Consider the following 12,516-nt stretch of genomic DNA (forward strand, 5'->3'; position numbering starts at 1 on the left):
ACATTTGACTGCAATTTTCACCTATTTTTGAAAATTATTTTTAACTGTCGATTAGTAGCTATTAAAGAACTGGCCTTTAAGAAAATGTGACGAAAAAATCGTTGCATTTGCACATTTTGTCGTTGAGCTATGCTAATTTGAACATTCATGTGCGAAACCTGTTTGTCCACGGAGGTATACATTCCCTTCGCTTGACTGAGCTCAGCTATCAGAGCTTTATTTGAAAGGGCATTGTTATGAACCACCCTGTATATTATACACACTGCAAATACTCAGTATTGTCAGAGGGTTTGACTTATTAACTCTGGAGTAGTCACTACTTTTTATTCATACGAAATAAAACAAGTGCTAATAGTCTATCTAGCAGGGGCTTAAAAGGTAAACAGTTAATACTTGCAGTTTTTACCTACATCGTGCGAAGCGCTAAGCAGGCCTTGTAATGCTGTCGAGGGTCCAGTTTTCTTCATCGTTCCCATGACGCACTATACGGCGTGGTCATCGCTAATCTGGATCACTAACCCGCACATGCCCCAACCCCGTTATCCGAACGTACACGATATTTTGAGTCTGCGAACAAAATCCATCCAATGAGAGCCATGAAACTTAGAGGTGACCAGCGCGCATTGTAGCTATCATTATGCGCGTGTATTACGTGTCTTAAAGGTATAGTCGCATCATTTGTAATTTGTGCATTTTGTTCGTTTGAAGCAACAAACGTGCTCAAAATCTAAAGAAGGGTGCTTAACAAGTAACCTGATTAAGTTTCAGCTCAGCTTCAGCTGTATATTCCGAGAAAAACAGCATTCTAGGATCTCAATTTCAAATCAAAAGTTGCTGAATCATGTTTTGAATTGCTTGAATTCAGCGTCCAAGACGCGTTCTCACTGAGCCGATTGCAGCTATACGCGATGTCGCGCACTGATCCGACGAATTATAGCAACCGCGCGCGTGTGTGCATCGTGCCAATGCTTGCGCGCGCTTCGCCGAATAACAAAACGAACTACTAATGTCAATTTTCCTACGGTGCATCTAAAGACGCACCGTTGGAAAGGCCTTCTTTCGTTGGTTACTTCAAAATGACAGCTTGCCAGAAAGAATAATTTCACAGGGAGTTTAGTCCCCTTACTATGTTTCAACCAAGTATGTTTTTCAACAATAATTACGCCAGTTAGTTTTCGGATGGCTGCAAAATTTAATGATGGACTATACCTTTAATACGTTGATCACGGATTCTACAGAGAAGGAACGTCCCGACAAACTCGGCGCGCGGTGACTACCAAATTTGCAGGGCTCTGCGCTCGAAATGGTGTCAAATTCTGTCAAGCCTGCTAAAAAAATTTATTATTCATGATCCCACATTTTTGGCCTTTTTTTATGGAATTTAATAATTGATAACTACATAACTATATTAACACCAATCACCATATCTTTAGCTTGAAAATGAACTATGAAATTTTGCATTTGTTTTTTTTTTGTCTCGGTGCGGGATCACATCTTTCGCAAACTTTTTGATGAAAGCCTTTTAAAAAAGATGTTTGGGTAAACGGTGAATCTTTTTAAAAAAAATAAAGAATACAATTATTAATAAAAAATATGAATTACCATAGAAAAAATTCAACAACAGAATTTAAACAAACACTTGTTTTCTTACACGCACAAAATCTAAAAAGTTAAAAAAAAGAATTCCACCAACTGGAAAAAAACGGTTTTTGTATCAAAGACAAATGTAATGTGAAAACTAGATTTACTTATGTTTGTGTACAAACATACGGCTGTTTTGGTAACTTGTTATTGTATGTTTATGTCATGTAAGACTGATAGTACAACATGTGCGGTAGAGTGATCAGGACAAATACATTTCTCTAGATATTGGTCTTCAAAATAGTCATTTTTAATATGTTGTCACATGTCACATGATGACGTCATCGTGACGTCACTTAAATTGTTATCTATAACACATCCCGGTTTTGGTACATACCAAGGTTCAACTTTCAACCTAATCAAACCTGTTGTTCTGTAGATATATATGTGCCTTCAAAATATGCACTTTTAATATGACGTCAATTAAATTAGGTTTTTGCCCTTCACCGACGTTTAAACACTGTATACTCAGTGTGTTACCTCCCGAGTGAAAGTTGGAAAAAATCACTCGGGTGGGACTCGAACCCACGACCTCCTGCTTTCTAGTGCAGATGTCTTACCACTCGACCACCGAGCTAGCGGGATCGGTTGGCTGGTTCGAATCTGATGTACATAGCAGCGGGTACCGCATAAACTATTATAAGATGGAATTTTGCGTCGGGGTGATATAAATCAAATTAGGTTTTTGCCCTTCACCGACGTTTAAACACTGTATACTCAGTGTGTTACCTCCCGAGTGAAAGTTGGAAAAATTCACGCGGGTGGGACTCGAACCCACGATCTCCTGCTTTCTAGTGCAGATGTCTTACCACTCGACCACCGAGCTAACGGGATCGGTTAGCTGGTTCGAATCTGATGTACATAGCAGCGGGTACCGCATAAACTATTATAAGATGGAATTTTGCGTCGGGGTGATATAAATCAAATTAGGGTTTTACCCTTCACCGACGTTTTTTTTCTCCAACTTTCACTCGGGAGGTAACACACTGAGTATACAGTGTTTAAACTAATTAGAGGCAATTCAAAATTAGAGGCAATTCAAAATGGAAATGTTGTCGTAAGAATTTGCGTGTCTGAAATCGAAATTGCGTGCCTGAGTGTTTGTATTTTCAATACAAACAGGTCAAGCGGCTTCACGTACTCAAAGTACGAACTTTTGTACATGAGTTAAAAATGAATAAAAGCCTGATGACGTCATCGTGACGTGAAAGTAATATCGACACCTTGAGATCAGGGTTGGTATTTGTTCAAAGTTTCAAGTTTGGAAGAAAATTTGCGGAGAATTATTGTCAAGGGGAAAAAAGAGAGAATTGAAGAAAGAAGATTAATTCGAACGATTTGAACTCGGTGACCAAATCACCCAATAAATGGCCTCTTCGTGACACGGTATCATCTGACATTAATTGAGCATTGCATTGTGAATCGCTTCTAATCCCAACCTTAAATATATACACGAATAGACATATAGATTAAAAAGTCTCTAAAATATCTTTTAAAAATCCGCCTTCACCAAAACCAACCGGAGGAGAAAGACAGCCTTGTCACCAATACAAAGTAAACTTGTGCCCCTCATGGCACATGGAGGTATCGAAGTCAAAGCGAATCTCTCAGGTTCTCTTGACTCCGTAGATCACCATATACTCGGAGGGCTTTTTGAGGCAGCCATCCTCGGTGCATCCATACTCATTGAGGGCCCACTGCCAAAGGGCTTTAAGGCATTCCTCCTGGTGAGATGAACCCACTTGATCCAGAGTATCAAGTAAAATCACTATAGAAGAGAGGAGACAGGTACTCCAATGAATAAACACTGACCGAGTAAACTTTTTTTTTTTTAATGTTGTATAATAACAACAAAAACATCAAGAAGATGATAATGCAAATTGTTATTCATTAGCAAAAGTGTAATGTCATTTCAGGCAGAAACCTCATTGTTACAGTTATTTCAGCACAGAAAGTTGCCAGAAAGTTGGATGTTTTGCTTTCCTGCATTTTCTTTCCCAGTACATGGCAGTAAGCCAATTTAAAACATGTTTTCACAAACGTTTTTAATGAGGAAATTGGGTTCAGAATTTGAACAGAAAACTGAACGGTGTCTTATTCCTGATATGACATCACAGCAACAGCGCCCTCAGTTGTCCAGAAAAGCATTGACAATTTGAAATGTTTAAAGAAGTACACTTTGTTCAAAGGAATTAACTTGAAACAGATGTCAAATAGTTTCATACATTCAAAAGGGGTAGAAAATTGTACGAAAAATTATGTTCCTTAGAAATATTCATTTCATGGACCCATAAAGCTGAGCAAAGAAATTGACTAGGGCGAGGTTGCAACCCTCGACTTCCGGATTACCGTTCCAGCGCTCTACCACGGCTGAGCTATCTACCATTCTGTTTACATTTACATTTTCATTTACATTTATTTCATTTTTCGGGATACATTTGTTACAACAATTACAAACAATAACATTAAATGCTCAGAAATACACAAGAACATTTTAGACAAAACATACACATTATAATATTTACCCAGCTCCCGCTGGATCACCCCCAAAAGAAACATGGTTTCTGTCGAGGGGCTCTCCAACTGATTAAATATGACACACTAAAACAATGTTAATAAATTAAAAATACGTAAACCTATAGAGAAATAAAACAATAAAAGTCCCTAAATGAATAAAACTATGTTGAAGGTGCGCTAGTTAGAAGTCATTAATCCATAACTTGTGCACAATTTACCTTTTGACACTGACGTCACAGCTTTACCAAATTAGATGTGATTGAATTGTGGTGATTGTTTTTAAGCTCTGGCTTCTACATGTCACTTTGTGTTCGGTCTGTCCCCGAAAACTGACCCAAAGTACTGCGTTCCACATGTACGTGTCATCGGCGTCGCATTTCTCATCAGAGCTTATTGTGCACTCGCACTTCACAAACGCCTCTTCGGATTTAGGGCACGTATGTGAAGCCATATCCTCAATTGCAAAACCGTGTACAAAATCAATGAGAGATGCAGCAGATCCCCTTCATAAACATTATGTGTTCAGCTTCTGTTTTACACTGCATATCCATTGCCAGCGTGTTTGCTTTTTGTCGTAACGATTGAAATGTGTGATCAAGTGGAGCAAATACACACTTACGTTTGGCCTTTTGCTCTGGCAGTCCGTGATAAACCCGCTGACTTTTGCAGGACAGTTCAGACCAGTCACAGATGCCTTGGAAGAACTCCTCTGCTTGTTCTTCGGTGTGGTTCCACAGGGTCAAATTCGACTTCTAACAAGTACAATGAACAGGTGCACACATCTAAAATGGTATCAAATAATCACTCTCAAATTCATGAACAGAAATTGTTTCGAACTAGCAAGATTTGTTCCATCTGTTTTTGAGACCTGGACAATTTCCAATTGGCGAAACTGGCGGATTCGTGAGGGGAGGGGGCAATAGCAATCCCCAATAAAATATTCGGTTTATTTTAATGTTATTTTGTTTAAAATTCAACCAGATATATCGAGTGAAGATGAGAGTTTAAACCATAATACCTTAACCCTCTGTCCCCATTCCGGATGATCCTCGATAACTTTGGCTGCCCCGCCAAAGAAGTTGAAGTCGTTATTGGGAATGACGCACAGCAACTGCCCGCCGGGTTTTAGACATCCCACCATGTTTCTCAGGACGAGAGGGACATTCGGGTAGAACATGACGCGGCCGATGCTGACCACTTGGCTGAAAGACTCTCCCCAATTGGCCAAGTGGGGGCTCCCTTCCCCTAGGTCATCCTGCAGGTATTCCACGTTGTCAGCTGGGCGGTCGCTTTTCCCGATCTCGAGGAGAGCAGGGTCCACATCAATAACTATAGAGAAATCAAAAGACAATAAAAAGAAAAAGTGTCGTTTGGTGAAATGTATGTGTGGATATACATGCACTTTATTTAGCCCCTCCTAAAAATATGTTTAGGCACGGGGATAATTTAGATGAAAGTCAGCTTGGTTGTAACAGCCTCAATAGAACACACGTTGCGAAATAAATTGTTCGTTCTCCCATTCGCAAGTATAGAAGTACAATTTGATTGGAGGGTGAAAGTTTGCAATTACTGGTCCTGATGTGTTGGCTGATATGACTATACCTCCCGATACGAAGCCTCGGGAAACGTCACAATAAGTCAACACAGACGACCAGTACGTTCGCACTACTTAAGGAAAACAAAGGATGGATTTTTGTGATAACACAATCAACACAAGTCAAAATTCCGTGGGAAATCTCTTCTATTGAATGTGTTTAATCTGTTTCATGTTTTGAACTTGGAATAATGAACTTGGTCTTAATTTGGCATCGTACTCGGTTACGGTGGACAGACTGACGTACGGTGCTGCGTTATCAATGGCGGATCAAGGGAGGGAGGGGGGTTGATAACCACCACCCCCCTGGGCCGCAAAATATAGGTCAATCTTGCAGAAAAAAAAAGTAGCACATGTCTTCTCACCTCCCCCGTGACATCTAACCCACCCCACCCCCTTGAGTCAAATCTGGATTCGCCCCTGTATCATTACCTACAACCGAGTTAACTCTGGTGGCCAAAATCACCGCCTCGTCGCCATAGCCGACGTACAGGACATGGTCGTCCGGTGAGCAGTTCAGCTTGTCGAAGTGTTCCATAGCCAACCTGTTCGTAGTTGACCGCACCCCTTCCTTGGAATGTTTCACGTGGAGCGAAACAACGAAGGCAAGCTTGGTCTTTACCACTCTATCCATGTTTAGACTCCCGGAACTTCAGATTAGAAGACGGTAACTGTATTGAGAAAGTGAAAACATTTCACAAGACGTGTCATGGTCTGACTTTTAATTGTTATATTGTTGCTAATAGCAACAATATAACACCATGCACCTATAGCACTGATAACTTTATGCCACCGTGTCAAATTCTTGAACTCGTAGAAACAAAATGGTAAAAACAAATCCCTTTAGACTTTGTTAAACTCACAGACTTTGTTAAATGCTTACTCTTCAATTTAAGATATTTCCCAGGCCTATATATTCAAGTCAATATTTTTTTTCTCCAAACAAAATTGAACATTTTAGATTCACCCTTATGGTCGAATCACCCATTAGGACATATTCCGGCCTATATTTTAGCATATACCCTAGGGCCCTTAGGGGGACTAGGTGGGGACCGTGGACTGCCCCAACCGTACCCCCTGTGAGCACACCCCCCCCCCCCCGGCAAAAATGAGCTTTTAACTCATTGCCCCCTGCGAACTGAACCCCCAGTTACTCCACTGCATGCATCCGATGATCGAAGATCAAAAACATAGATCGAAAGTAAATATTTAAAAACAAATTGTATAATTCGCTTACCTATACTCATAGCTTCAATATACGGTATATAGGCCCACTTCTAATTTAAATTCATTATCTTTTACATAATGTACCATAACATTATATGAAAGCTAATTTCAATTAATTAGCGGCACACGACCTCAAAAATTTGCAAAGTTCTGAGAACAGAACGAGATATTTTAAAGGGAATGTACAACATTTGCTTTTGCTGCAATTTTCAGAAATAAATGGATTTGGAGGATTAGTATGTTATAGCAAATATTGTTACACTAACTTGTTTCACGTTTTGGGTTTGTAGATGCTGTATAAACCAAGAAACCCAATCATGTTCTTGTAGTCTTGTTCCCTGATCCCACTTAAGATGAAACGGACCAATTTACAGACTTTGGGGATTTGTAAGATCAGAAAATCAGTCTAGCAGGCTTGTAGTCTTCACAGGTGTGTAATCAATTGCAAAGAAAATGCAGACGAACTAAATATGAAAAATTAGGAGCACTTTTTGAAAAAAGCCAGTTTTCTCCAACGGTAATCGGCCGACCAGCGTTGGAAGAATACAGCTTTTTTTGAAAATGTCAGCACACCAGGAGCCACAACTTTACAGGATGCTTTAGACTGTCATTCCCGAACAATCCAGTAAGATATTTTGTGATACTTGATCATTTCGTTTTTTGATGTTTGCAAATGTTGTATCTTCCCTTTAAAAAAAAAAATCGCCATATTGTTCTTTCGATAACAAAGCTTTAATTTACAGTTTCACTTGACAAATAAGTCCACCATATTTTTAATAGATAATTTATACCACTGACTGTATTAGTAGCCCGCATAATTTTCAGATAAGCACAACAAGGTCAAGCTTAGTATTAAAGCTGGTCCCAAAGTGCAGTAACTTAGTTTCAGTTGATTTAGAATGGCTATACTCACTAGAAGTCTTCATCGTGTGGCCTACACAAAACGGGCCGGATGTAGCCAATTCGGTGATTGCTCTATGTTCCGACACCCCTATGTTCCGATAGGCCGCACATAAAATTGTGCTACTCCCATTTAGGGTTAGGGTTAGGGTTAAAGTTAGGGATTGGAACATGTGTGTGTCGGAACATTGGTGTGTAACCGCTAATTCATTGGCGTTCTGGGTAATACTTTTTCAACCTTTTGGACCAAGGCAAGAGACATAAGCAAGTTCAGTTCCTTAATGACAAGTCTAGTTCCTTAGTGAGTCAGAGTCAACTCAGCTGAAAAAGGCAATTAAACTAATTTAATGGTATTTTAATTTGGAAAGCACAACGATTAATTGCTAGGTATTAAATGTACAATATGTGAAAGCATTGAAAAACGCAACTGCCTATAATAAGTAACAAGTTGATAAGTAAAAAAAAAAACATAGTATATCAAGCATGCTTCGAAATCGCTGTGCCCGGCGTGCTGTCATTTTCAATTTGTATATCATAATGATCTGGTTCGTACTGAACCATCGCTGTGAAAACGGCTTTTTTTCATTCTCAAAATGATATGCATGGGCGCAAAGCTACTTTTATATTGACCTTGTGTGTATGCTCGGTACACGCAAGAACACACCGGCCGGCCTGTGACATGGATTTCATGTGGGACAAAATTCAGTGAGCTGCAATTTGAAAATTAAAAACAAACAGCGTTCTATGTTGCTTTTCTATAACATGCGGAACGATGTTATGTGCTATAAATTATTGGCCCCGATTCACTGCATTTCATAATATTACGACCCCCAAAAAGTTGTGTATTACCTTCGAGTTAAAAAAGAATGGATATTAGAGGCCGAAATGTACGTCGTGTACGTAAAAATTATTGTAAAGGAATATTTGAAGAACCAACCAAAACGATTACAGTGCGCCGCGGTAGCGGTATATCAGTGTCACAAAATACATTTAGTTACCAAGACCCATGAATCATGAAAATAAAAAGGTTGTAATCAACTCGCCGCAAAATAATTTGACGGTGGCGATATTGGCTATATGAACGTTAACGGACAAGCAAACCTGTTAAGTCTGTTCTGAACGGGGGGGGGGGGGGTGTTCCCGTTCGAACATCCCAAGAATCTGGTATTATATGGAACTCTACACACTGATGGGGACCATTAGAAATGGTGGGTACAGGATGCGTATGCCACTATGCAGCTCGAAAGAACAAATAGGTGGTTAGGCCCCATATCACCATTTTGTGACTAAACAGATATTAAATATCTACTCACTACTATGTTCTTCAAACAGGACGCAGAAATGTGGTGCAAGAGAAACGGAGGTAGTATACTGTGTGATACAGCGGGACGAAGAAAAACACCCACTTTTCTGTTATGTCTGTACAGCACTATGCACAAGTACAAGCAAAATTCTTGATCCGGAACCGCGGGGTCAATCTATCATTGTATTGAATTTTTTCCATTGAAATTTGCATTTTCAACAAATCGACCTCGCCTTCCGTACTTCTGGATCACAAGGTGACTTTTGTCTATTATTAAAGGGATCCAACCAGCAGTACAATTTAATGGAATCCACAAAATGCATTTTTTTTCCCGCCCAAATGATCTGAAAGTCTTTTCAGCAGTCCCTGTTACTATTTTGCTTTTTTTTATGTTGATGCATTTACAAATTTTTGTAGGATGGAATTTTGTGTGGGGGAGATATAACTTTAATATTGGGTTTTGTTCCTTCACCGACGTATATTATACACACTGCATATACTTAGTGTTGTCCCAGGGCTTGCGAGATTAAATATGGAACAGTCACTACTTTTCATTTATACGAAAAAGGCTCAAACAAGTGCTAATAGTCCAGCAGAGGCTTAAAAGGTAAACAGTCAGTACTTGCAGTTTTAACCTACATCGTTCGAAGCACCAAGCATGCCTTGTAATGCTGTCGAGATTCCAATTTATTTCATTGTTCCTATATCGCGCACTATAAAACGGCGTGGCCAAGACTAATCCGGATCACTTTCTTCGCGCAGTATAGTTATATGCCCCAATCCCGTTTTCCGAACGTAAACATTTTGCACGCACTCGCGCCATGTAACAAAACCCGTCCAATGAGAGACAGCTTAAAGACATTTGTGGATACCGATGCCTCTGCAAACTACTAACGAGAACAACCCCCTCCCCTTTTTGTAAATGGTATTACTTTATACAGCTTTTGGATTTCCCATGTTTCCCTGAACCCGCTATAGTCGCCACTGATCTCGTTCGCCTTCCTTGCAAAAGGATTGTGGGAAGCCCATTTCCTACAGCAATGAACGTTATTTTGCGCGCACCGGCGAGACTGCCAACGAAATCCGTCCAATGAGAGCACAAAGAAAATTTGAATTGACCAGCGCGCACAGGGGACGGATGTAATTTGGTACTTTGTACTTGGTGATTGTAGCTACCATTGTGCACGTGTACGTGTAGGCTATTACGTGTCTTTACGTTGATTATAGCGTGACTCGCATTAACTCGTGCATAAATTTGACGCGACTGAGTTACAAAATTCAGTGACTCGATACAACTGTGCTTGCATGAAGGTACGAGTTAATTGATACGGTACGCGAATTTACGATCGTACTGTGTCATCTCGTACATAATGTCTTACGAGTTGTACGAGTTCGCATGTTTCCATCACCACTGTCGTCCACCGTGATTTACAGTCACAAAACTGGCAAGGTTTAGCCCCCCCCCGTGATTTTTTTTGTTTTATCGCTTGTTGGATTTCTTTTTCACATAGGCATCATCTCGTAATACTTTCAAGCCATTTGGTGCTTCATTGGTATTCATGGGCTACAGATTGTAATATAAGCAAATGCTTAAGCCTATCAGTAAGTTAAGCAAACGTTATTTTTTTATTCATACGACGTTTGAATAATAACTAGCAATGCTAGGAAGTATAGGCAAAAGCAAAAGCATTTACATGCAGGCCTAAAGTGCAGTAAAAGCTTTGAGAAGCAACAATGCTTGAATCCGTATTAATACATGTGTTACAACTGATAATGTAGTAACCAACTGATAATGTATCACCAACCGATAATGTCACACAAATTGACCGATAATGTATCACTAACCGATAATGTAACAGAATTTGACCGATAGTGTAGTAAATGTTACTACACTATCGGTCAATATTTGCTACATTATCGGGTAAGACCGATAATGTAACAACAATCGACTGATAGTGTAGTACATTTTTACTACACTATCGGTCAATTTCTGTTACATTATCGGGTAGTGATACAGTATCGGTCAATTTCTGTTACATTATCGGTTAGTGATACAGTATCGGTCAATTTGTGTGACATTATCGGTTGGTGATACATTATCCGTTGGTTACTACATTATCAGTTGTAACAACATGTAAATATTTTCTTTTACTGTGAAGCATTGCGGCAGCATGGTAGCAAGATGCTTCTTACTGTTGGATTGATTGATCAGTACAGTAGTGAATCTGATTCTGAAAACCAGCTCAATGATGAATAATGTTCTGTTGACAGCATCACAGCTAAACTAACATAAAACTTTAGTCGCCAAAATGCCAAGATTAATAAGTCTTTTATTTTGAAAATTAAAAATCCTAAGGAAGAATAATAAATAAAATTAAGATTCCAAAAATAAAGATGTTTTGACGGAACAAGCCGGATATTTTGAAATTTGAATAACAAGGCTAGATTCCTAGCAACGTTGGGCCCGACTCAACAGTTAACACTCACTAAATCATTGTCAGCAATTGTGTAGTTTGGAACCCCTCAATATTTGTGAATTTTACAGCATTTTTGTCCTTCCAAAATTACTTTTGTAACCTCAAGCAATCTTCTGCCATTCCGATTCGTAATAATCCTACTTGTGATAATTTTCAACAGTCTTAACACAATATTGATTTTCCTGTAGATTTGTGTTCGTTGTATGTGCTAAATGTCTTTCGAGTCTACGCGGTTACTATGTTTTATTCCAACCAAAAGAAATCTTTTTTTGTTCCTCTTCCGGCTTCTCCAACCCTCTGAAAAGGGGTTTTTGTTTTGGGGCACAAACAGATTCTCTTTGCGAGCAGACTATCTCCCGGTCTGTACATTATCAATACTGATTGTTGGGCGGGAACCAGCTTACCCCGCGAGTATGGAATTATTTTTTGGCAGCCAATAATTCGAATTTGTAAAGTAATAATGCAATAACTATTTAAAACATAAGCCGATTTTTCGGTCGTTGTCTCCTTCAAATTTAAATGAACAAATAGCAGTTCAGAAAGGCAGTCTATTTTTCGTGATGAAACTCGAAAAATAGCACGAGGAACCAACTTTAAAGGGCTTGGGATTGGAATGAAAGGGAGATTAATTGCCTGACCTTTTCTCTACCATTTCCTTCCAAAGTCCGGGTAGGACTTCAAACTCGCCTTTTAATACCACGATGTCATGTTGTCGCTTGTTAAAAATTTATCTTTTGTACTGGAGACCATTAACACCTGAAAATTGATACCTGTAAAGTCACGACCACCCAAATGCATTTCAAAGATTTTTTTCCCATTTTCGGATTCACATTTCATATTGAAAGTCGGCTATACAG

At 39.3% G+C, this 12,516-nt stretch overlaps 2 protein-coding genes across 2 annotated transcripts in view; one reads left to right on the forward strand and one right to left on the reverse strand.

Annotated features, from left to right (window-relative positions):
* The window catches only part of LOC119741680 (cyclic nucleotide-gated channel rod photoreceptor subunit alpha-like), a 57,877-nt gene that overhangs the window by 20,066 nt on the left and 25,295 nt on the right, over window positions 1–12,516 (forward strand). The gene's annotated exons all lie outside the window — the stretch shown is intronic.
* On the reverse strand, window positions 2,585–9,325 carry LOC119741679. The gene is made up of 5 exons (XM_038217522.1): window positions 9,193–9,325; window positions 6,185–6,423; window positions 5,177–5,487; window positions 4,778–4,910; window positions 2,585–3,409 (listed from the first exon to the last, which is right to left on the reverse strand). The coding sequence occupies exons 2-5, from the start codon at window positions 6,384–6,386 to the stop codon at window positions 3,249–3,251; spliced, it is 807 nt and encodes a 268-aa protein (XP_038073450.1). The 5' UTR covers window positions 6,387–6,423; window positions 9,193–9,325; the 3' UTR covers window positions 2,585–3,248.

Source organism: Patiria miniata, unplaced genomic scaffold, assembly GCF_015706575.1.
Source record: "Patiria miniata isolate m_02_andy unplaced genomic scaffold, ASM1570657v1 HiC_scaffold_5, whole genome shotgun sequence".
Classification (NCBI taxonomy): Eukaryota; Metazoa; Echinodermata; class Asteroidea; order Valvatida; family Asterinidae; genus Patiria; species Patiria miniata.

What these genes read in the sequence shown, in the direction of transcription:
- LOC119741679 (XM_038217522.1), bottom strand. Translation starts at nt 6,386, where the DNA reads ATGGATAGAGTGGTAAAGACCAAGCTTGCCTTCGTTGTTTCGCTCCAC. An exon ending in AATGGGGACAGAGGGTTAAG is followed by an intron (nt 4,911 to 5,176) that starts GTATTATGGTTT and finishes TGTACTTGTTAG; the next exon opens with AAGTCGAATTTGACCCTGTG. An exon ending in GCCAGAGCAAAAGGCCAAAC is followed by an intron (nt 3,410 to 4,777) that starts GTAAGTGTGTAT and finishes TCTCTTCTATAG; the next exon opens with TGATTTTACTTGATACTCTG.